This window comes from Sturnira hondurensis, unplaced genomic scaffold (genome assembly GCF_014824575.4).
Source record: "Sturnira hondurensis isolate 20B ecotype Veracruz unplaced genomic scaffold, ASM1482457v3 Scaffold0022908, whole genome shotgun sequence".
Lineage (NCBI taxonomy): Eukaryota > Metazoa > Chordata > Mammalia > Chiroptera > Phyllostomidae > Sturnira > Sturnira hondurensis.
Genome location: NW_028095539.1, coordinates 8,204,271 through 8,227,835, shown reverse-complemented (window position 1 = coordinate 8,227,835; position 23,565 = coordinate 8,204,271). Strand labels below are relative to the sequence as shown.

Genomic DNA, 23,565 nt, shown 5'->3' with positions numbered 1-23,565 from the left:
AGACGCAGGTTAGAAAAACACGTGTCAACGCCCAGCGTCAACTAGAAAGTCTAAGCGACTTCCACGGCGTGGAGACGGCAAGGAACAAGGTTTCATTAAAGAAAAGCGCCTTCCTGGGCCAGGCCCCGCCTCTCTGCGGCAGCCAACATCTTTTCCATTGAAAAGATCACGATAATATTTTTTAGAAAGAGAAAGAAAACTGCCCTTAACAGGAAGAGGGTGGGGGCAGGGCACACAGTTGGCCCAGGAGCAGCTCAACAGGAAGGAGCTGGGTCTGGGCGCTGGGACCCCAGCAGCCCTGGCGGCAGGGGAGAGACGCCAGAGGGGAGTGACCGCTCCACTGCCCCCGGGTGGGCGGCAGAGGCCATTGCCAGCGGATGGGGCCGGCCTGGGCGATGCCAGGCCGGGCCGAGGGGTCGCCTCGCCCTGGGGTGGAAGGACACTTTTCCTGTTTCATGTCTCGCCTGTAAATAGTGAAAGGATGTGGCTTTGCAGGCGTGACTGCCTGTCTGGCTTGCTTTCTTTCACGGTGGAGCCATAATAGCCCCACGAAAAGCAGGCTGCGCACAGTGAAAGCACCCTAGGGCAGGCGGGTGATTCAGCTGGCTCGCCCCCCTCCAGGGGGTGGCCGGCTCTGCCCTCGTTCTTGCCCAGTTTACAGGTGAGAAAAATGAGGCTGGGCCGGGGGGTGGGGCCCTGAGGTCAGCTAGTGGCAGCTTTCGCCTGCCTGTGCAGGTGTGCCCACAACTTCCCAGCGCCTCCCAGAGGCTTTTGTGAGCAGCTGGTTCTGGGCAACCCAACTGTGGGTCAGGATGTGTGTGGTCCTCCCGTTCCCCGCGGGGTAGGGGCCTGGCTGTCTCTGGCGACCACGTAGGCTCCGGCCCATGCCCCACCTCGGAGGGCCTAGAAGATTCGAAGCCAACCTGGCTCTGGTTTGCTGGGCTCCCGCCTGACATACGTCTCCTCCCTGGGCCTCGGTTTCTCTCTATGAATATGAAGGGGTTGCGTTAGGTGGCCCCCAAAGCTCCCTTCCAGCTGCACCCCCTGGAAGGGGCCTGCAGGTGCCCTGGGTGGTGGCGTGGGCAGCGGCATGGTGGGGACACAGGGGCTGGAGGGTCAGACCCGGCCAGGTGGCAGGGCAGGTTCTGCCAGTCTGGAGCGAGCCCTGGGATCCGGCGTTCTCACCACCTGGCCGGTGGGTGGGCCACACCTGCTGGGGAGCAGGCAGTGATTGACAGGCGCTCTGGACGGGGCGGGCCAGCAGAAGAGGGCCCTTTCCCCGAAGTGGCCTTGTCCTGGCCACCCCCCGCCCCGCCCAAGGCCTTGCCCACCCTCCCCCTGTTCTAGAGAACATACAGAAGCTGACGAGCAGATTCGGGGGGATGGATGTATACTCAGGGATCTTGGTGGTAAGTTACACGTGTGCATTTTACTATTTTATGCCCTGAAAGGGTCCAGCTCAGTGGCATTTAGTGTGTCCACGGGGTTGTGCAGTTGTCACTGCTGTCTAGTTCTGGGGTGTTTCCTTACCCCAGATGGACGGACCTCGGACCCATTGGGCAGCTGCTTCCCGCTCCCCCGGCCCCCAGCCCAGCAGGCCCTACTCTGCTTTCTGTGTCTGGGCTGATAGTTCTGGACAGGTCACGTGGGTGGGCTCATAGGACACATGACCACTCGTGGTTCGCCTCCTCGCTCAGCATTTATCCAGGGCTCACCCACGCTGTAGCAGGTGTCAGGGCCTCCCTCCCCCAAGCGCGGGCCTTCATACCTGCCTGGGACCGGCCCTCTTGGGCCCATGGCAGGCACTGGCACCCGGGGCCTTGTACAGCCTTGGACACGAGTCCAGAGAAGGAGGTGGGGGCTGGCAAGTGTCCAGAAGACTGCCTGGAAGAAGCAGCACTCATTTCTGGGCCCGTGTGGCCGTCCCCAGTGGTGTGCATCTGTGGACCTGTGAAATTCTGGGGACAGAACCCCCCCTGATGCTTCAACACTGGTCACTTCTTGCTGCAGGTCTCCCCCTACCACACCCACTGCCCCTGGGACAGAGCATTCTGGGAAATGGAGCCCCCTAAACCTCCTCCTCCACTTCCCCCATGCTCCGGGGCAGGGACCGGGGCGTCAGGACCTCAGGGTGAGCCAGGTTAGGCATCCCTCTCCCTTGTGCGAAGCTGTTCCTTTGACCGGGCATCCACTGGGTGGGCACCCCTGAGAGGCTGCCTGAGGGGCCTGGGCTGGGGGTGTGATGGGAGCCTCTGTCCATCGGAGCAGTGGAGGCTTGAAGCTTCCCGGAAGGAGCGCCTGGGGCCCTGGTTTCGCTTGGCCCCTGGGGAGTACGCTGGGGAGGCCCGGCCTCTGACAGCAGGGCTGCCAGGCCCACATGCTGCCCTGGACCCCGAACCCAGAGAACTCATCCCCAGCGTGGGGCCCCAGCCACAGGACACCTGTGGACTCACCCGGCCCTGCCTGCACAGGGCCGCCCGGGGACAGGTGGATGCGGAGTGTGGCTGCCCTCAGCAGCGGGGCAGCTGCGCTCAGGCCGCCTCCCAAGTTGGGCACTAAGACGCGCGGCTGTTAGGCCTTCTCCACCGCCAGGCCTGGGGCTGTGACATGCTGGCCCTGCTCGAGTGAGTGCATTGTCCGGCCTGTGCCACCAGCCCTGTCCCTGGGCTGGCTATCAGTGTGTCTCTCAGGCGCTTGCACTGGGGGTCCTTTCAAGCTGCATACACGGTCGTCTTGTCACTCTGCTGACGCTGATTGTTTGCTGAACAAACTCTTGCCCACAAGAGGGGCCACAGAGCTTCCCAGGCGCCCCCGCCCGCTGCCCTGGACCCACGGGAGGCCAGGGAGAAGCCTGGGGAGAAGCCTGACGTTGGTCCATGCGCTGAGGCGCCACTTGGGTGCGCCATGGGCATCTGCCTGGGGGCAGCTGCACCGGTCGTGGGCCCTTTGCCAGAGGCGCCCAGAGTCATGGACCCGCTCCGAGGGCCCGGCCCGGGAGGGTGCCGTCACCGTCTGTGCAGCAGACACGCCCCTGACCCACTGCCCCTGGCCACCCTGCGGATGGACCCCTGTGAGTGAAGGTGGGGCGTCTCTGGAAAGAGCTGTCCCGTGTGAGCAGCAGGGACAGGGACAGTCGTGGGCCCTGGGGACCTGCCTCCCACGCTTCCTCTCAGTTTCAATTGCTGCTGAGCGGAAACTGCAGTTACTGGAAACAAGGGCTTTGGGGGAGCAGCCGTCATGGTTCTGAGTGCATGTCCCCGGCGGCTTTTCAGTAAGAGATGCTGGGTGGTGGGAGGGAGCCCGGGCCCCGCGGAGGACGCGGGTCTGGGCCTCGGCCCCACTTCCGCCCCTGGGTCCCTGCCTCCTCCTCCTTCCAGGGAAGGCCCAGTGACACCCTCTGTGGCTACCTCTGGGCCTTGTGGGTCCACCTGAAGGTGCCTCCGCCCCATTAGCTGGGCTGGTGCTCCCGGGGGCACCCCGGTGGTCAGACTGAGAGAGGCCCCTGCTGGCTGGTCGAGAGCCTGATGGGGGAGGGGAAGCCAGGTGCAGCTGTGCATCCTGGGGTCCCGGTGTGTCAGGGGCTCCTGCCCTGGTGGCTCCCAGCACAGGTGCCCGGCAGGTGTCTCGTATGCTCTCCTGGGCCTGAAAGAGCGATGGGGGAGCCAGGGGGGCGGCTGCAGGTTTCCAGCAGGCCCGGTTTCCAGCCGCACGGAGACGCAGCCTGGGACGCCGGCTCGCCTGGGGCGCCGGCTCGCCTGGGCATTCCTGACGGGCAGAGGCACGTCCTCTCCGCCTGCCTCGTTGTGTTTGACTCGGCCTCTTACTGTGAGGTGACTGGATTCCCATGGGCTGTCAGAAGACAGGCAGATGGGTCCTTCGGGCCTCGCTCGCCCCCTGCCTCGAGGCCCGCCCAAGTGTTACTCTCGGAGCCCCTTCCCACCCCAAAGCCTCTTCCAAAAGCCTTTGCAGAAGCTAACCCTGGATTTGGGCAAGGTCGAGTAAGGGCTGAGGACCAAGGCCAGTCCAAGGACCTCTCCCTTTACCTATATGGAAAAGCCGCCAGATAGCCCCCCCATGCCAAGTGGCCCGGGCCCCCGAACGCCCCAGGGTGTGATTTGAGGCCCCTCCATCATCTGGCCCGGCCCAGCCTGGGTGTGGGTATCTGGATTCTGTTGTCAGCATTTGCTGTGTCCCCAGGTACCTTGGTGGCTCTGCTGAGCGCGGGGCAAGAGGAGGCCTCGTGTAGACAGCCAGGTGTGCGGTGGGGGAGTCCGTGACTGGTGTGGCCTGGGAGAGAAGGCCAAAAAGGAAAGGGGGCTGGTGACCCAGGCAGGATGGGGTGGCTTTGGGTGGTGCCACCTCTGAAGCCTCTGCTCCATGCTCTGGTTTTCTCAGGGGCTGCCAGGGTCCCTGCTGCCCAAAGTCAGGGGGTGTCCTGAGAGGAGTGGAAGAACTCGGCAGGGGGCTGGCCCTCCTTTGGTCTGCCCAGCGGCCAGCCGGGAGTGGGGCCCATTCCCTGGTCCCCAGTGCCAGCAGATGCCACCGTCCCTGAGGTGGTAACAGGTGTCCCGAGCTGATGTGACCCTCCTGGACAGAGGGGTGCCGTGGAGCTGGGGCCCAGAGAAGCCAGCTAGGAGGCTCTGCAGTTCCCGGGCCTCTCACCAAGAACACCCCCACCCAGGGTTTTGTGTTTCGGCCACGCTGGTGAGGATGTAAGAATGCATTGTCTGCTCAGGCTCCCAGCAGGTCTGGAAGATCAGGTGGTCAGGGAGAGAGCCAGGAGCCCAGTGGGGCAGCTCCGGTGCACGCCCTCGCGGTGTCCACAGGGCACCTGCTGGCCCTTCGCTGCCTTGGGAGGCGGCCCTGTCCTGACTATCCAGCCCCCCTCAGCCCCGTTTGCCCCACCCGGAGTCTGCCCACCATGGGGGGCAAGGAAGGCTGAGAGAGGCATTCAGATGCATGTGGCACTGTGGGCGTGTCTGCATGAGCCAGGTGTTCTGGTCGCAGACCTGCTCTGGGGCGCCCATGAGGCCAAGCTGGCAGCGTCCAAGGGCAGGGCGGGGGTGGCCTCCGTCTCTTCATTCTGGGGGCCCCCCAGCTTACTCAGGGGGCCCTGCTGTCCTCCTCCTGAGTTCTCAGGATTCTGGGCCCACACAGGGGCTGAGGGGGGACAGCCCCCCCGCACCCCCCCCCCGGATGGCGGCTGCCCCTGTGAACAGAGGCCTGGAATTGCCAGAATTGGTTCTGGCTTCGGCGAGGAGCTCAGCCGGCAGTTGCCGACTTAATTAATCGAGTTTGGGATTAAGTCCTCCCTGCGCGCCCAGCCTCAGTGCCCATCGATCCTTCCCTGCGTCGGGCTCCACCCTCCGCAGAGGCCCCTGGCAGTTCTGGGGGTCCCTGGCTTCCCTGGCTGTGGGAGCTCAATAGGCTTGTCCCTGAGGGTCTCAAGGGGCCATTGGGGTTGAGGGAATTCGAAGAGCCTGGAGAAGGACACCCATTCCAACCTCATTCCTGGCCTGGGGCTCTGTGTTTTGGGGACCAGGTGGGAAATTCCTCACAGCCACGGGCCCCCCCCCGCCAGTGGCCCCTGGGAGAGCTACACTCGCTGGCACCTTCTGCACCCCACGGGCAGCCGCCGGGCCGTGTCCGGGAAGCTGCTTGACCTCCACACTGGCCTTTCCGTCCCTTCAGACCGGCACCCACTTCCCATGTTTCGGGTGGGGCCGGGGGGGTGGGGGTGCTGGGGGCATTGTTCTCCCCACGGTGGGAAAGCTGACTTCCCGGGGACAGTTCCGTCCCCACACAAAGGGCTTCCCTGGAGCCAGGACGGAAGACCGCACTTTTCCTGTTCCCCCGATTTCTAGCCCATCTCCAAGCACAGAGACGCAACTTGGGAGAAAGAGCCCAGACTGGGGCTAGGAGCCTCTGCTCTGGCCAAGACGCAGGGCCTGCGGGGGCCCGTGGGCACACTGCAGACCCCCCCCGGGCCGCGCCCCAGCGGCAATTCTGGTCTGAGGGGCCACTGATGCCTGTCAAGGTGGCAGAGGGGGCTGGACGCAGGAAGGGGAGAGGACTGGGAGAGGAGTCCAGGGCCCTCGGAGCAGGGCAGAGGGCCAGCGGGGCACACCTGGCCCCACCCCCAGACAGGTGTCCCGACAAAGGCTCCATCCTGCAGACTTGGAGGGAACCCGGGGCGTTCTGTGCTGTGGCTCTTCGCCCAGGGCTCTGGAAGGTGAGGACAAGTGGCCAGGAGTGGGTACTAGGCAGTGGTCACCCTGGCTCTCACGTCTCCCTGGGGCTTTGTTTCAGAGCGGAGTGGGTCTGCTGTTCCTAGTGGGGAAGGACCCCGGGCGGGGCAGGACAGGGGAAGCCCAGAGGAGTCCCTTCCCAGCCTGATATCAGCACATCACTCCTTAGCAGCCGGTGCGGCCTGGAAGGTGGGGGGCCCCTGCTGAGATGTGGGGGGCCCTGGACAGGGAGGGGCCGAGGTCCTAGGAACATGCCCCACAGCCTTGGCCAGAGACAGAGGTAGGCTTGTTGACCCCACCCCTTCTGGGGCAGTTGTCTGGGGATCCAGGGTCCCGTGCCCCTCAGTCCTGCGCCGTCCAGGCCTCCGTCTCCCACGGGTGCCCCACTTCCTGGGCCAGAGCAGGGCCATTCTGTGTTCCGGGGGGGGGGTGCTGCCTGCCTGGCCGCGGCCCAGGTTTTGTGCTTCGGTGGGTCTTTGCTTCGTACCTCGGGACCAGGCTCTGGCGGGGATCGGACGCTGCACCAGGCTCCTCCCCAGCAGTGGGTTCCAGTGGCACTGAGTTGGTTGGAGCTGGTTAAGGACAAGAAAGTAGAGGCTGAGACGGGACGGCTAATCCGGACCAGGTGGCTCCTTCCACAGGTATCCATGCAGGCTGCCCGGCACCGTGTTCAAGGGGCCAGGGGCCCGTAGGGCAATCCCTTGCTGCGTTGGAAGTCTCGGCCCCTGCTAACCTTTGGGGTGGGGGCCCCGGGCCCTGCAGACATGACCTCCAGTTCTCGCCTTGCTGCGGCTGCTGGTCAGGGCAGGCTTCTGGGCCAGGAAGGCCCATGTGACCCCCACGCTTTCCTGGAATAGGTGCGCCTCCGCTGGCGCAGAGAATCCAAGCGTCGTGGGTCGGAGCACAAGTCCTCCGGCCCTGGTGGTCGGGCGACATCCAGGATGTGAGGGGGGCCCCTCCGAGCACATGCAGCCCCCAGACCCCTTACTGCATCTGTGGGAAACTGAGGCCTGGGCAGGCAATGGTGCGCAGCTGGTGGCCCCTCAGAGTTCCCTGGGTGGAACCGCATGTCGCTTGCCCACCCCTGGGGCCCCCGGAAGTGCCTCCCTGGTGTCTCTGGGTCCTGCCTCAGATGGCCTCCAGCTGGCGGGGGACAGGGTCTGCCTCACCCCCCGGGCCGGGCCCCGCTGGACCGGAAACTCCTTGAGGGCAGATCTGACTTGGTGAGCTTCGAACTCCTTAGTGGCTCTCTTTTACTGGCTCGGGGTGGAGGGAGCTGTCATCTGTCCCCTGGGGGTGGCAGATGGCTGCTTAACTTAGAAAGGAAAACAGCACAATCTAGAATTGGTCCTGGGTGAAAGGTCGCAGCAACATCTGCCTCCGGACGCTTTCTGGAGTCACATTTCTATGGAGTGCCGTGCGCCGCGGGGGAGGGGCCTTCCACAGTGGAAATATTGAGGCCGGGAACAAAGCACAGACCAGGCTGGAGGACAACAAGCTCTGCAGCCATTTGGCACGCCTCTGGGCAGGCGGCTGCTGGAAGCCCCGGCCCTCCGAAGTCCCGTCTCGTGCCCCCAGCCCCACCTGTCACTCACCTGCTGCCTACCAGGGCGGGTCACTCATTCCAGGGCTGTGTGCGGGGCAGAAGAGAAGGCGGGTGGAGGAACAGGTGCTGCGGTGACCTCCTTCAACACGGCTGTGCAACGTCACCCAGCGTGCGCCCCACGGCCCCAGGAGCTGGGTGGTTTGGTGGGCAGGGCTGCTCTCTGGGCTGTCCCCAACAGGAGGGGCCCAGGGTCAGCAGGAAGTATGGTTTGGATCCCTGAGGCCCTGACCTGGGCCACTCTAGGAAGTCCCTGAATTTCAAGGCAGGCGTTGGTTTTGCCTGCCCTTGCCAAACCCAGGCACCTGTCCCCACTAGGCACATACACTGACCTGCCAGGACAGGCATCGAAGACAGAACAGCCACCGGGAACTTAGTTGCCCTCACCGTGGCCCTGGCTGTGTCCGAACTGGCCTTTCAGTCACTCCCATCTCGTTAGGGAAGTCTGGTCACTGTGGGCAGAGGAGGGGACAGGTATCAGTCCCTGGGAATTCCAATCTTACAGCCAGACTTGGAAACGTGCAGAGGAGAGAGGTGGCCTGGGTTGGAGCCCTGGTGTAGGCAGGCATGGCGGTCGGGACTGGCCCAGGCCTAGACCCTGCACGCCCAGCGTCCTCCTGTCCTCACTCCGGCCCTCCCCCACCAAGCACCTGCCTCCAGGGTCCCACCTGCAGGGGCCTCCCTGTGGCCCTGCCTGTCCGCTAGCTGGGATGCTGGTGGTGGGAGGAGGCTGTGCCCAGGCCCAGCCCGGAAGCCGTCGGGAACGGGCAGCATGCCTTCACGGCGTGTCCGCCAGGCCTGGGCGGGAGTGGGGAGACAATGGGCCCTCTCAGCTGCCGCTCCCCAAGGAGGAGCCTCCCTACCCCTGCCCCCGCCCCGCCCGCCGGGGCGGCCCACCGCGCCTGGCCCGGAGCAGCTGCCGCCCGCGTCCCCGGCCACAGCACACCTGCTGCCCGGCTGCCCTTTGTCCGTGCTGTGGACGCCTGATTGATTGGGCGGGCTTTCCCTATCGCCGGCCCAGCCTGAAACAGTCTGGCTGGCTGTGATGTGCGCGGTCCAGCGGGTTCTCCCACAGTCCTGCACGCTGGGGTCCCCATTCAGATCGGGGTGGCTGCATGGATGGGGGGCGGGGGGGGCAGGGACACATTCACTGGAACACTGCCCCAGGGCTCGTGGACTCAGAGTGCATATCTGGGCGTGGCTTTCTGGTCCATTTGGAGACCCCCAGTGTCCCGACACGTTAGGGAGCTGACGGGGGGGGGGGGCCTGTAGCGGCAGGGGTCCCCCAGGACCAGTGAGGGGAGCCGAGCTCACAAAAAGTAGGGCAGGGGCGCAGAGAGTGGGAGGGGGTGCCGAGGGCAGCCTCCCACCACTTTGATGAGCCTGCCCCTGGTCCCGCACCCACCGCCCGCCCGCCCCGTCCGCCGCTGGGGAAGAACAGGAGCCTTTTCTCTGGCGGGAGTGGTAGCCAGCTCCTGCCTGACAATGGAGGGCATTGAGTGGGGTGGGGGAGGTGCTGCCCCCCCAACCCCACTCAGCCCAACTGCTCAGTTCCCAGTGAGCTCAGGCCAGGAGCAGGCGGCCAGTAACTGGATCCACGGGCGGGTGGAGCAGCCTTCCCCAGACCCCCGGGGGGTGTGGCCTTGCAGGAGCCCCAGTGCTGGGTGCCTGAGCACCCAGCTCCCTGGGTCTGTGCCCGACAGGAGGAGCCCTCCTAGCCCAGGCCCGAGTCAGCTCTCCGGGCCTCCCGGGGGGAGCGGGGCGGGGGGGCAGCTTGTTTTCTTTAAGCCAGTTGGTTTGGGACTTTTGGCTTCTGGCAACAGATGGCGGGCCCCAGTGGCCATTTTGGGTCCGCCTTGCCCAAGCTCAAGCTGCAGGCACAGATAAAAAGCCTCAGGGAGACAGATGCTTCCCAGGCCGCAGGGGCAGGGGAACAGTCCAGTTGCTGAGAAACGCGTAGACCCCGGCCCCCCAAACCACCCCTGTCACCCCTCGAGGGTGGGGATTCTCCTGGGTCACTCAGCTTGTGAGGGACGAGGGCGACAGGGAAGGGAGTGGAGACTGGACCGCAGGCATCTACACGGCCACAGCTTCAGGCGCTGTGCCAGGGGCAGAGCAGAGCCCCTGTTTGTCCAGGGGACCCCCCAGGTGCCCCACCAGCTCCCGCCCCTCTGTGAGGCCCCGCCCACGCAGCGCCTAGGGCTGTGGGTACGGAGCGGAGACCTCCCGCCCTGGCCACCTCAGGCGGGCACGTTCTGCCTCAGAGGCTTTGCGCCTGGGAAGAGCAATGCCTGGCTGGTCCCAGGGCCTCTGCTGAGCTTTCCCGCAGGAGCAAGGCCACGAGGTGACCCCAGCCGGCAATTTATGCTCTGGAGGCTGGGCCAACAGGTGGCCAAGGGGCGTCCTGCACTGGGAAAGGGAAGCAGGGTTCCCGCCCCTGCCCCGGCTCTCCGCTCACCTGCTCCTAGGGTGCCTGCCCGGTGCGTTCGGGGCGGGGCACACACCTGCGTGTACGGCCGCTCCAGCTGTAGACTGGGTGGTTCTGGTCCCGGCAGATGTCTCCTGGACTTCTGGGACTCGTTTATAAAGGAATAGCTGGGTGCTGTACGTGGGTGGGGGTGGGGCACCAGCCGTGGCCCCGTGAGGTCCCCATTGGGGACAGCCCTCGACAGGAGCAGTGCCACGTCACGTCTGCCCTCGTGTAGATGCGCAAAGAAGAAGACATGGAGCCCTCTCTCATCACCCACGTGTGGCATACTCGTGGTAGAAAAGCTAGAGGGGGAGGAGGCAGGGTCTCACAGAGTGCTCCTGTGCCCCCCCCCACCCAGTCCAGTGGCAGTGGCGGGAATTTGTCGCCCCCCTCCTGGAGGCTGGCTGGTTTGGAAGTCTAAGCTGGGTCCTGTCCAATGTGCTGGTCTCTAGCCCATTCCCCCAGTTAACAGAATTTTTTTGTGTGGAGGTGAAACTCACTTACGATAAAACTCACTACTTGAGCGTGTCCCGTTCAGTGGCATTTAGCTCGCTCAGGACACTGTGCAGTCACCCCGTGGTCCCAGAACACGCCCGCTGCCCCTGGCAGAGCCCTGGCAGCCCGCCCTGCTGTGCCTGCAGCCCGCGTGAGGCCGGCAGCTGCTGGCGCCGCCCCAGGAGCCAAGTGGCGGGACAGCCGGCGGAACTGACCCCTCTGCGTGTCTGCCACAGCTGCAGCCAGGCCTTCGCGGGCCAGCGATGCCAGGCGCACAGCCCCTGCCTCAGCGCCCCCTGCAAGAACGGTGGGACATGCCATGTGGTGGACCGTGGCGGAGCCGTGGACTACACCTGCAGCTGCCGCCTGGGCTTCTCCGGGCCCCTCTGCCTGACACCCCAAGACAACCCCTGCCTTGCTGGCCCCTGCCGCAACGGTGGCACCTGTGACCTGCTGACGCTCACGGATTACAAGTGCCTCTGTCCCCCGGGCTGGTCAGGTGAGGGCGGGGTGGGCTGGGCCCCTGAGGACTCCTGTTGGGATGCTTGGCCCTCCTGGGGGTGGGCTGGCCCTGGCCCTGCCCCAGCTGTGGGACGTGCTGGCAGATGCCCACTCTCTGTGGCTGGGGGAGGGTCCTGGGCTCTCCTGGGCCGCTGGGGTCTGTGATCTAGAAACGGCTCTGAGCTGCCCCACTAGAGCCCCGTCCCAGCCCTGGTTGTCGGGTTCCGGCCGCTCCGCTCCAGGAGCCGCTTCCCTGCCTTCCGCCACCCAGGGGCACAGTGGAGCCAGATAGACGTTTCTGGGAGTTCTGCAGGCAGACAGGCCCCGTGGCAGCTGTGTGACTCAGCCCCTGGGAAGTCCCTCGTCTGTAGAGAGAAGGCTGCACTGTGTGGCGGGGCCCCGAGGACTAAGGAGAGGGTGCGGGGGGCGGCCCTGCCAGTGTGACCCTCTCGCCCCGCTTGCCCACCAGGGAAGATGTGCCAACAAGCTGACCCGTGTGCCTCCAACCCCTGTGCCAACGGTGGCCAGTGTCTGCCCTTTGAGGCCACCTACATCTGCGGCTGCCCGGCTGGCTTCCACGGCCCCACCTGCCGGCAGGACGTGAACGAGTGTGGCCAAAACCCCGGTCCCTGCCGCAACGGCGGCACCTGCTACAACGAGGTCGGCTCCTACCGCTGTGCCTGCCGTGCCTCCCACACCGGCCCCCACTGTGAGCTGCCCTACGTGCCCTGCAGCCCCTCCCCGTGCCAGAACGGGGGCACCTGCCGCCCCACGGGGGACACCACCCACGAGTGCACCTGCCTGCCAGGTACTGCCCGCCGGCCTTGGGGCGGGGCATGCGGGAATGGGGTGCCGGTGTGGAGGGGTGCAGGCCCAGCTGGATGGGGTGTGTGTGCGCCCCTGACTGCAAATTAGGAGGTAGCCCTGGGTGCATGGAGTGGGGGCAAGTCTGGAATCAGGAGCATTGGTAGGCGGCCTGGGTGGGGTCCGGCTGCCACCCCAGTCCCCAGCTGCCCGTTTCTGACTGGGGCGGCGTGTGCTGTGACCAGACTGCCAGCCCACGACCCCCAGCATGCCTCTCCCGAGCCAGGGCCCTTCAGTGAGGCCGGGCCCCGGGCTTCCCGGGGCAGCAGGCACGGCCACGTGTGAGTGCCCCTCACTGGGGCTCCCAGGAACACACCTGCAGGCTGCAGAAGCCTTGCTGTGGTAGGGAGCACCTCCCCCATGCAAGCCCGGGGCTTCCCCTGCTTCCGGGGGGTGGGGCTGCCGGGCTGGCACCGTCACTTCCCCCGGGGTGGCCCTTCCCTTCTGCCGGTCCATGCAGCAGCAGCACGGCCCCCTCCCCCACTCCGTCACGCCAGCAGCCCCCCTGTACTGGTTGTTCGTACTGGTCTTCCCATCCTAGTTTTTATTTGACTCAATTTTGTTGCTCGTGGCCTAAAACTAATGACGATGAGGAGGTCTGAAACCTCTTGGTCTGTCAGTTGCATACCACAGTGGAGAGGTGGGACCCCAGCAGGAGAGTGGGAACGAGGGAGGAGTGGGTGGAGTGTGGGTGCGGGGGGCACTTCGCCCTGCTGACCCCTGGGTGACCTGGGGGTGCCCCGGCCCCCACACTGCCAGCCTGGTCCAGCCCTACGAAGAGGAAGTGCTCTTGAGGCTGCCGTGCCCCGGGCCCGCCGCCGCGGTGCTGCCTGTGTGTGCAGAGGCTGGGCGAGTGCCCGTCCTGCGTGTCCCTGGGTCCCCCCCCCCCCAACACCTGCCCTCCCCAGCTGCTGGCCTCTAGCCAGTCAGTCTCTGGGGAGCTGAGGGCTGAGCCCTCTGGCCAGGCCTGCCTCAGGCCCTCAGTTCAGATGCCGCCTTGGTGGCTGTGTGACCTTGAGCCCGAGACCTCAGTGCTGGCCTGACCTGGGGGCGGGGGGTAAGCCCAGCCCTCCAGCCCCACCTGCTGGAGAAGGGGATCCTCCAAGGCGCAGGGCTCCCCAGTGTCAGGGGAAATGGCACACAGGCTCTGGGCTCTGATTTGGGGCGCTCCCCAAACCACTCTGATTTACATTGTGGTGTTTCCTGGCCAGCTGATTTTGCTCCAGGGCAGCTGGGGGGGGGGGTCAGGGGAGGGGCTGTGTCCCCAAGGGCAGGGGAGTGTTCAAAGGCACTGGGAGGGACGGAGGGACGTTAATTAGTAACTGCCTGTGCTCTGGCTATTGCCAGGCACACCTCTCTCTGCGCTGGTCCTTGGACTAGCAGGGGCCGAGTGGATTAATAGCTCACCGCCCCGGGCTGGGGGAGGAGCTGGGAGGGCTGTGGCTCCGGCTCTGTGCTGCCCCAGGACCGCCAGCCTGGCCCTGTTGCCCCTGCTGCCCAGCTTGCCGGCCCCCGGCCCCGGCAGTCCCAGTGAGGTGGCACGCCCGGCCGACCACCGCGCCCCCCCACCCCCACCACAGTGCCTGGCCCTCGGGCACTGCTCTGTCAGGGAGCCACTGGGAGCGCTGTGCCTCAGAAGGGCTTCTGCAGCAGACCCCCAGAACCTGTGTGCACCCGTCCACCCGTCTGTCCAGCGCCCTTTACCGAATGGTTCCTCGGAGAGAAACGTGCTGCTTGGTTTCAGGAGTGGGGAGGGCAGGGAGTCGGGCACAGTCCCTGAGGACCCCGAAGCAGTGGCATTGCAGGATGAGGGCTGACCGGGCCCCTGGCCCTCCTCCTTCCATAGGCTTCACCGGCCAGAACTGCGAAGAGAACGTAGACGACTGTCCGGGAAACAGCTGCCAGAACGGGGGCACCTGCGTGGACGGCGTGAACACTTACAACTGCCGCTGCCCGCCCGAGTGGACAGGCACGTACCCGGGGGAGCCGCCGAGCGGGGGCTCCACCCCCTCGTCATGCTGTTTCCCCTGAGGAAAGTGAGGGCCTCGAGAGCCTCATCCGGCCGGGACTGGTGCTGCGACCCGGGGCGGCTCTTCTGCCCAGAACCAGCATCTTAGGCCCCTACCCCAGTGGTCAGGCCCCTGCCCCAGTGGTCGGCACAGACATGGGCCATTTGTCGCCTGGGCCCAGGCAGCCCTGTGCCAGAAACAAGTCCCCAGGTTTGAGCCCCGCCTGCTGGGTAGGATATAGGGATGTTGGCCATTGGGCGCAAGCCTTGCCATTGGGCCTCGCGGTCTGGTGGGGGTGATGAGCCCAAGTGGACCCCAGTGCGCCCATGTGCACACAGTCAGAACAGGGAGACAGAAGTCCCCCCCCGCCGCCACCCCGGTGCTGAGGAGGAAGGGAAAATGGGATTCAGGCTGGCGATCCAGGAGTCTTCCCAGGAAGGCTTCCTGGTGGAGGCGGGCATGGCCAGGGCAGGAGCGAGGGTCCTGGCCTGGGGCTGAGGGCTCCACTGCCCCCACAGGGCAGTACTGCACCCAGGACATGGACGAGTGCCACCTCATCCCCAATGCCTGCCAGAACGGCGGCACCTGCCACAACACCCTGGGCGGCTACAACTGCGTGTGCGTCAACGGCTGGACCGGCGAGGACTGCAGTGAGAACATCGATGACTGCGCCAGCGCCGCCTGCTTCAACGGCGCCACCTGCCACGACCGTGTGGCCTCCTTCTACTGCGAGTGTCCCCACGGCCGCACCGGTGAGGGTCGGGTTGCCCTGGGCGCAGGCCCTGACAGGGCTCGCTGCCTTTGACCGGGGGTCCCTGGGGCCGGGCTGGCACGTGTGATCTCGCTCTGACACACAGGCTGGCTCTTTAGGGCCCCAGGGACGACGACCTAAAGGGTCCGCTCTGAGGTGAAGGGGGTGGGGGCGGCCTGGGGCCGGCCTGGGTGGCAGTTAGGCTCCTGGAAGAACCCCAATGACCTGGGACATGCGGCAGGGACCCACTGGGAGGCCCCCTCCTGGGGCATCTGGGGGAGCCAGGGCGGGCCCACTGATGGCCGACGCCCCGCCCAGGTCTGCTCTGCCACCTCAAAGACGCCTGCATCAGCAACCCCTGCAACGAGGGCTCCAACTGCGACACCAACCCCGTGAACGGCAAGGCCATCTGTACCTGCCCCTCGGGGTACACAGGCCCGGCCTGCAGCCAGGACGTGGACGAGTGCGCGCTGGGTGAGCTCCGGGCAGGGGGCACCGTGTCACAGGGCTGAGGGATCCGACGGAAATGGAGTCTGCCCTCGGGAGGTCCCTCGTCCGGTGGGGGGTGCAGCCTTTAATGGGGGTGGGGAGGCCCCAGAGCATCTGAGGCTGGAGCAGCCCCTCACTGTGCGGCCCCGACCCCTGCCAGGCGCCAACCCCTGTGAGCACAAGGGCAAATGCATCAACACGCTGGGCTCCTTCCAGTGCCGGTGCCTGCCGGGTTACACCGGCCCGCGCTGCGAGATCGACGTCAACGAGTGCGTCTCCAACCCGTGTCAGAACGACGCCACCTGCCTGGACCAGATCGGGGAGTTCCAGTGCATCTGCATGCCGGGTGCGTGGCCTGGCCGGGGGTGGGGGGGTGGAGCGGGAACGGTGGCGGGGGGTCGGCTGTGGGCGGCTGACGGGCCACAGACCTGGCGTGGAAGGCGTGGGATGGGGTTTTACGGGCCCAGACTGAACTGGCCCCCATCCCCATCCCAGGCTACGAGGGTGTGTACTGCGAGGTGAACAAGGACGAGTGCGCCAGCAGCCCCTGCCTGCAGAACGGCCGCTGCGTGGACAAGATCAACCAGTTCCTGTGCGAGTGTCCCCCAGGTGCGGGGCCGTCCCCCGGGCCCCTGTGCTCCCTGTGGCTGGTCCTGCCCGCCAGGCCTCATCCTGCGGGAGCCTCGGGAGTGGTGGGGTGTGTCCAGGATGGGCAGGGGGACTGGCCCCTCACCTTGCTGGGTGTGCTCACCTGGGGTGGTGAAGCCCAGGGCCCAGACATTCTCCTTCCTGCTGCTGGGGTGCCCTAAGGAGGGGGCATGCTCTCCAGACTCCTGAGAGGTTTGGGCAGAGAGGACCCCCGCCTGGCTCCCCAAGGGTTCACGGCTGGGGGAGATGGCCTGCAGGGGCCTAGAGGGCTTGCGGAGCCCCTGGGGGGCTGAGTCTGCCCGCCGAGCCCCCGCCGAAGCACACTCTGGGGAAGCTCGTTTTGGGGCACTCCTGGTCCGGGCCGGCCGGGGCTTGGCCACCGACCCGTAGTGCCCACCCTCTCGGCTGACGGCCACCCCTCTGCCGGGCCGCAGGCTTCACCGGGAACCTGTGCCAGTACGATGTGGACGAGTGCGCGAGCACGCCCTGCAGGAATGGGGCCAAGTGTCTGGACGGGCCCAACACCTACAGCTGCGTGTGCACAGAGGGTGAGGTGCCGGCCCGCTGCTGGGCCCCGGGGATGGAGTTGGGCAGGCCAGCAGGGTCCAGGGAAGGGGACAGTCAGAGCTGAGGCGGGGGCCCTAACCCAGTGCTCGGGGGTGCAGCTCAGCTCTGAGCCAGGCTGCGTGGGCATCTCTCGATGTGCCCCTGTGGGAGTGTAAGCCACCTGGGTCTGTCTGGTGGCAGAGTCCCGAGGCAGGGCACAAACTCGTGCCCAGGGAGCAGCCACCCTGAGTCCTGTGCCCCGCCCTGCAGGCTACACGGGACCCCACTGTGAGGTGGACATTGATGAGTGTGACCCCGACCCCTGCCACTACGGGTCCTGCCAGGACGGCGTCGCCGCCTTCACCTGCCTGTGCCAGCCAGGCTACACGGGCCACCACTGTGAGACCAATGTCAACGAGTGCCACAGCCAGCCCTGCCGCCATGGGGGCACCTGCCAGGACCGAGACAATGCCTACCTCTGCCTCTGCCTCAAGGGGACCACAGGTGCCTGGCCGCTCCCCGCGGGGGGTGGGGCTGGGGGCGGGCTCAGGAGCTGACCCGCAGGTGTCCCCCACCCCCCAGGTCCCAACTGTGAGATCAACCTGGACGACTGTGCCAGCAGCCCCTGTGATGCGGGCACGTGTCTGGACAAGATCGACGGCTACGAGTGTGCATGCGAGCCGGGCTACACTGGTGAGGCGCCCGGTACTCGGGGCCCCAGGGGGCTCTGTCCCTCCCAGGCCTCCCCGCCACAGGCCTTGCCACAGGCCCAGGCTATGCTCAGAGGTCACAGTCAGCAACGTCCCCAGGGCCTGGCTGCAGGCTGACTGCTATAGGGACCTCGAGGGTCCTGGGCTCCAGCCAATGCCAGGCAGCTAAGGCTGAGAGCAGGGTCAGGGTCCAGGACAGCGCTGGCCCCGAGCATGTCCTGGCTGTCTGGGTTTCAGGGGCCCTGCGGTCGGACGGGTGGTGCAGGCTTGGCCCCAGGGGTGCTGGGAGGAGGCTCGCAAGTGCAGTGCCCACCCCACACAGAGCCCTGGGCTGGGCCAGGCTGGCTGGACACTGTCCCACAAAATGCCTGCTCGACCAGCTCATGCCTTGAAGGACCAGGTGGAGATCTTGGTTAGCACCCCTGGTTTAACAGAGGGGGAAACTGAGGCTTGGGCCAGACCCTGCTCTCCGAGAGCCCTCCTCCTTGTTCTCTTCTGGGGGCCCTGGTGCAGGAGCTGAGCCCCTCCCCCTCCCCCACAGGGAGCATGTGCAACATCAACATCGACGAGTGCGCCAGCAGCCCCTGTCACAACGGGGGCACCTGCGAGGACGGCGTCAACAGCTTCTCCTGCCGCTGCCCCGAGGGCTACCACGACCCCACGTGCCTGTCAGAGGTCAACGAGTGTGACAGCAACCCCTGCATTCACGGAGCCTGCCGGGACAGCCTCAATGGGTACAGGGCGGGGCAGGGGCGCGGGGGGCCTCCTGGTCACTGCCCCGGAGCCAAACCGCCGCCACTGTCCTGGGCGGGGCGGGCACTCCGAGGGCAGGTGGGGCCCCTACCTCCCTGCCATCTGACTGCAGGAGAGGGCCGGAGCTGGGCAGGGCCCAGGCCGGACATCTCCACCAGCCCTGACCTGCAGTGCGGTCACCTCTGCCAGGTACAAGTGTGACTGTGACCCTGGGTGGAGCGGGGCCAACTGTGACATCAACAACAACGAGTGCGAGTCCAATCCCTGTGTCAATGGCGGTACCTGCAAGGACATGACCAGTGGCTACGTGTGCACCTGCCGGGAAGGCTTCAGCGGTGAGCCGGCCACACGGGGCCCGGGGTTCGGGGCGGGCAGGCCCTCTGCCCGCACCAGGCACGGCACGTGGCGACGGGTGGGCACTGACCGCTGCTCCCTCTGCTCAGGCCCCAACTGCCAGACCAACATCAACGAGTGCGCGTCCAGCCCGTGTCTGAACCAGGGCGCTTGCATCGACGGCGAGGCGGGCTACAAGTGCAACTGCCCGCTGCCCTACACAGGTGGGGGCGGGGCCTGGGGGCGGCAGGGGGCGGGCCTGCCAGGCCTGGCTGCACAGCGGCTCTCCTGGGAGGCCCAGCCGCCATTCTCGAAGGCCTGCTCTCTCCTCGGAACCACAGGCTGGCTGCATGTAGGCCTCACCCTGGGGGTGTCTGTGCCACATGGGCACAAAAACACAGCGTGCCCAGAGAGCATTCTGGTCTAAGTGAGCCCCAACTATTTCATCGGGAGGTGAGAAGGGGGAGCCCTCAGCTGCAGAGGCAGGGTCTATGCCGGGTTGTCGCCCCCGCAGTCCGGGCGCACGCCAGCGTGGCCCCTGGGGCCGGCCGTCCTACCTATCTGCAGGCCGGTTCGGGGTTCTTCTGACGGCAGGCCCTCTTCGTGTAGAGAAACAAGGAGGTTCTGTCCCCATGGAGCAGGGGCTGGGGACGTTTCCCTGGGCGTCCCAGCTTCTGTTCTTGCCCTGGCCACGGGGATCACAGGAAATGTCCCCTACCCAGGACAGATAGGCAGAGAATTAAAAACCAAAAGTCCACCGCCACAGGGGCCACTGGGCCCTGCTGGGGGTGGGGCCGAGCCTTCGGCTCCCAGGGCCTCAGGCAGCCCAAGGCCAGAGCAGTGTTTTGTTTGACCAGAGCCAGGGGCCTGGATTTTCTCTCCTGACTCAGTGAGGAGGACCCCGGGGGCCGCCCTGGGCCCCCACCACGGGGTGCCCAAGTCCCTTTCGGCCAGGTTGCTATCAGAGGCCGGAGGGCCTGGCCGGGAGGAGCCGGCCTGTGCTGACTCGCTTCCCGTCTGCCCGCTTCCTGCTTCCCTTCTCACAATTGTCGGAAACTCTGGCGAGTTTCCTGCCTGCCCAGGTCACCGTGGAAACCGAAAGAAAGAAAGGCCCTGGAAAATCGCACCAGCAGACCGGGGCGATAATGGGCCACGAGGACGATAACGCTTCCTAGCGTCCTCGGGAATCAGCCCCACAGGCCGTAAACAGGAAAGCTCCTCTGGGCTTTCAGGGAGACCTGCCGCCTGGGGTGCACAGGGCTCCCACCCTGCTCCCCGCCTTGTCCCACAGGGTCCGCCGCTGCTCGGGGATCCCCTGTGTGTGTGTGCTCGGGGCTGAGGCAGGCACAACTCCCGATAGTGGGTGGCTTGCTTCCCGCTGTCACTGCCTTTGCTCAGTGGCCTCCTGTGAGGGGCGCTTCCTGCCTGTGCCAGCCCCCAGGCCCCACGACGCTGCGGAGGGGCTGCCCACCCTGGTTGCCAGCGCTCCTTTCCCTGGAGAGTCCCCACCTGAGCCCTGCAGCCCGTGGGGAGCCGGGGCGTTCCTCTGGTTTGTGTCCCTCGCCCAGCTTGGGTCCTGACTCAGCCAGGAGCACACACGGGGCCCCCATGCAGCCCCTCTGGCCCCATGTGGGGCCAGCCCAGCCTGCTCTGGCATTGGGAGGGCAGCGGGCACCCTGGGGCTCACGGTTGGACCCTCTTCCCTCAGGAGCCACGTGTGAGGTGGTGCTGGCCCCGTGTGCCTCCCGCCCCTGCAGGAATGGTGGCGAGTGCAAGGCATCGGAAGACTATGAGAGCTTCTCCTGCGTCTGCCCCTCAGGCTGGCAGGGTGAGGCCTCTGATCCCCGAAACCGGGGGGCTGGGACAGGGAGCGAGGTCCCCGGTGGCTCAGGTGCTCCAGGGCAGAAGGTAGTGAGCTCCCTGTCCTTAGAGGTGAGCTAGGGAGTTCTGAGCCACCTGCAAGGAGGAGGGACCCCAGAAGCAGGCACTGACCTTGCCGGTCAGTTCTGCCTGGGCTGAGGAGGCCCCACCCCTGGGTGCACCAGGGAAAGGCCTGGAGGGGGCAGGCGTGACGGCTACTACTCTGCCCCCCAGGGCAGACCTGTGAGGTGGACATCAACGAGTGCGTGACGAGCCCGTGCCGCCACAGCGCCTCCTGCCAGAACACGAACGGCAGCTATCACTGCCACTGCCGGGCGGGCTACACGGGGCGCAACTGCGAGGCGGACATCGACGACTGCCAGCCGAGTGAGTGGCCAGACCAGCTGTCCCCTCGGAGATGGGCAGGGGTCCTGTTGAGTTGGAGGGGAGAATGCGTGTGGCTGGGGCAGGAGCCGGGGTGGCCCTGGCCATACCAGCTGTCACCCTGGCGTGGCCAAGCCCAGAGGGGGTGCTGTGGGGGCAGCAGCTGCTTGTGCAGTGTCACTCCAGGCTTTGTGTGGACTGAGTGACATGCTTCCGGGTGGACCCAGAAGGTTCCAGAGTGACACTGCCCAGCTTCAAGCCCATCCCACACCTCCCCATCTGTCTCCAGTAGCTCCTCCCCCACGAAAGGGCCTGGCCGAGTGTGGCCCTTATCTCGACCTCGAGGGCCCACCTGGACCCCCGCCCTCGCCTGCCCCTCAGGCCCGCCCTCCCCCCCTCCCCAGACCCGTGCCACAACGGCGGCTCCTGCACGGACGGCGTCAACACGGCCTTCTGCGACTGCCTGCCCGGCTTCCAGGGCGCCTTCTGCGAGGAGGACATCAACGAGTGCGCCAGCAACCCCTGCCGCCACGGCGCCAACTGCACCGACTGCGTGGCCAGCTACACGTGCACCTGCCCTGCGGGGTTCAGTGGGATCCACTGCGAGAACAACGTGCCCGACTGCACGGAGAGGTGGGGCCCCGGCCCGGGGCGGGGCACCGTGTCTGGGCCTGGCCCACCAAGCAGGTGTCCACGGGGTCACTCTCAGCCGGCCAGGTTGGGTCAGACGTAGTTCACTGTGTGGTGGTGTTGACGCCCTAAGAGGGCCGTTGTCAGTTGACGAGGAGGAACTGGGATCCCTGGTAGCTTAGGAGCTGGTGTGCCTTCCTGCGCAGGAGGGGGTGCGATGTGGTTGGACAGGCAGAGGCCCCAGCCCCATGTTGGGGGCTGCTTCTAGCCTGTGGCGGCTGCCAGGCTCCTTCGGCCACGGTCTGAGCCGGCGCAGAGGGGCCTGCCTGGGCGCGGTCCTGCAGCCCCAGTCACCCTCTCCCCTGCTGCCCGCCCGCCTCCAGCTCCTGCTTCAACGGCGGCACCTGCGTGGATGGGATCAACTCCTTCACCTGTCTGTGTCCGCCTGGCTTCACCGGTAGCTACTGTGAGCACGACATCAACGAGTGTGACTCACGGCCCTGCCTGCACGGCGGCACCTGCCAGGACAGCTACGGCACCTACAAGTGCACCTGCCCGCTGGGCTATACTGGCCTCAACTGCCAGGTGAGCTGGAGGTTCCTGGCAGGAGGTGGGCAGGGGTGACCCTGGGCACGTGCTCCTGGGGGTCTGGGCTGGACGGGCAGCCATCCAGGGTGGGGGCAGAGGATGTGGGAGAGAGGGCAAAGGCTAGGGGGGTGGGGGAGGGTTGCTGGAGCCAGCGTGTAGCTAGAGGTCGCACGCAAGTCTCAGAGATGGGCCTTCCTGGGAGATTTGCTCCTAAAACATCCGCTACAAAAACCTCCAACAAAATCGTTGATTTCTGAAGAACTGCTCTCAAGAGAAGGTGGTCTGGATTTGCTGGGGGCCCGGGCTGCTCCCCAGTAGCGGGAGCCCCGGCCTCAGTGTCCACCCGTGTGGGCCAGAGTGGGAGGCTGTTGGGCGTGAGTGTCCCGGGTGCACGTGACTGCTCGGCCCGGGCGGGCTGTGAGCGCGGCCTCCGTCCCCAGAACCTCGTGCGCTGGTGCGACTCCTCGCCCTGCAAGAACGGCGGCAAGTGCTGGCAGACCAACGTCCTGTACCGCTGCGAGTGTCACAGCGGCTGGACTGGCCTCTACTGTGACGTCCCCAGTGTGTCCTGCGAGGCGGCCGCACGGCAGCGAGGTAACCAGCGCGGCCCTCCCGGGCCTGGGCTTCCCTGGAGGCCGTGCCCCAGGAGGGGGGCCTGGGCCTCATGCTCCCTGCCGCCGCGTCCCCCGCAGACACCAACGTGACCCACCTGTGCCGGAATGGGGGGCTATGCATGGACGCCGGCAACACGCACCACTGCCGCTGCCAGCCGGGCTACACGGGCAGCTACTGTGAGGACCAGGTGGACGAGTGCTCGCCGAGCCCCTGCCAGAACGGGGCCACCTGCACTGACTACCCTGGTGGCTACTCCTGCGAGGTGGGGGGCCGTCCCGGGGGAGGGCGTGTGTGTCTGCGGTGTCACCAAATGCTGGGCGCTGGGCTAGGAGGTGGCACACTGGGAAAGACCAAGCCTGGCAGATGTGGACACGTTTGGGTCCCATTAAGGGAGAACCAGGGTAATCGGGGAAGATTGCTTGGAGGAGGTGTCCGGTTGGGGTGGGGGCTGGAAGAATACATTAAGAAATTGGACAGGGTTTTTCCTCTTGTAGGGTCTTCCGTTTGGGTTTACCTGACACCTAGCCCAGGACACCCCACGTCTATCCTGGGGGATAGGGTCTGGCCCCTGCTGTGGGCAGGGACTCGTAGCTTACTATGGCCCTTCGCAGGGTTGGCTGAGCAAGGGTCTCCCTCTGGGTCCGCCAGCGATGGGGAGCCCAAGGCTTCACTGGGCGAGAGGACAGCCCCTGTGGTGCTGTCAGCACAGGCGTGGCAGACCGTGCTTCGGCTGTGGGCGGAGCCACAGTCCCCACCCCTTGCCCATCTCCCTGCACAGTGCGCTGCCGGCTACCACGGGGTGAACTGTTCCGAGGAGATCAACGAATGCCTGTCCCAGCCGTGCCAGAACGGGGGCACCTGCATCGACCTCACCAACGTGTACAAGTGTTCCTGTCCCCGGGGCACACAGGGTGAGGGTCGCCACGCCCAGGGCTGTGGTCCAGGAGAAAGTGGGCGGTTGGGCACCCCGTGACCGGCCAGAGGCATCCTGGACCCAGCCAGAGCCTCCCTCGGGGAAAAGGCAGGCGCAGGGCTATTGGCAGAAGCCTGGCCAGGCCCCCGGCACAC

General features: G+C 66.1%; 1 protein-coding gene across 1 annotated transcript in view; it reads left to right on the top strand.

Moving 5' to 3' along the window:
* Window positions 1-23,565, top strand: part of NOTCH1 (notch receptor 1) — a 39,991-nt gene that overhangs the window by 5,752 nt on the left and 10,674 nt on the right. Inside the window, exons 3-22 of the mRNA XM_037036393.1 lie at window positions 11,053-11,315; window positions 11,787-12,125; window positions 14,028-14,150; window positions 14,709-14,942; window positions 15,260-15,415; window positions 15,591-15,776; window positions 15,926-16,039; window positions 16,513-16,626; window positions 16,895-17,128; window positions 17,207-17,317; window positions 17,876-18,068; window positions 18,277-18,422; window positions 18,531-18,644; window positions 20,129-20,248; window positions 20,515-20,667; window positions 21,069-21,297; window positions 21,678-21,879; window positions 22,323-22,476; window positions 22,575-22,759; window positions 23,276-23,408. Coding sequence (XP_036892288.1) covers window positions 11,053-11,315; window positions 11,787-12,125; window positions 14,028-14,150; window positions 14,709-14,942; window positions 15,260-15,415; window positions 15,591-15,776; window positions 15,926-16,039; window positions 16,513-16,626; window positions 16,895-17,128; window positions 17,207-17,317; window positions 17,876-18,068; window positions 18,277-18,422; window positions 18,531-18,644; window positions 20,129-20,248; window positions 20,515-20,667; window positions 21,069-21,297; window positions 21,678-21,879; window positions 22,323-22,476; window positions 22,575-22,759; window positions 23,276-23,408 — 3,503 coding nt within the window. The remainder of the gene's footprint in view (window positions 1-11,052; window positions 11,316-11,786; window positions 12,126-14,027; window positions 14,151-14,708; window positions 14,943-15,259; window positions 15,416-15,590; window positions 15,777-15,925; window positions 16,040-16,512; window positions 16,627-16,894; window positions 17,129-17,206; window positions 17,318-17,875; window positions 18,069-18,276; window positions 18,423-18,530; window positions 18,645-20,128; window positions 20,249-20,514; window positions 20,668-21,068; window positions 21,298-21,677; window positions 21,880-22,322; window positions 22,477-22,574; window positions 22,760-23,275; window positions 23,409-23,565) is intronic.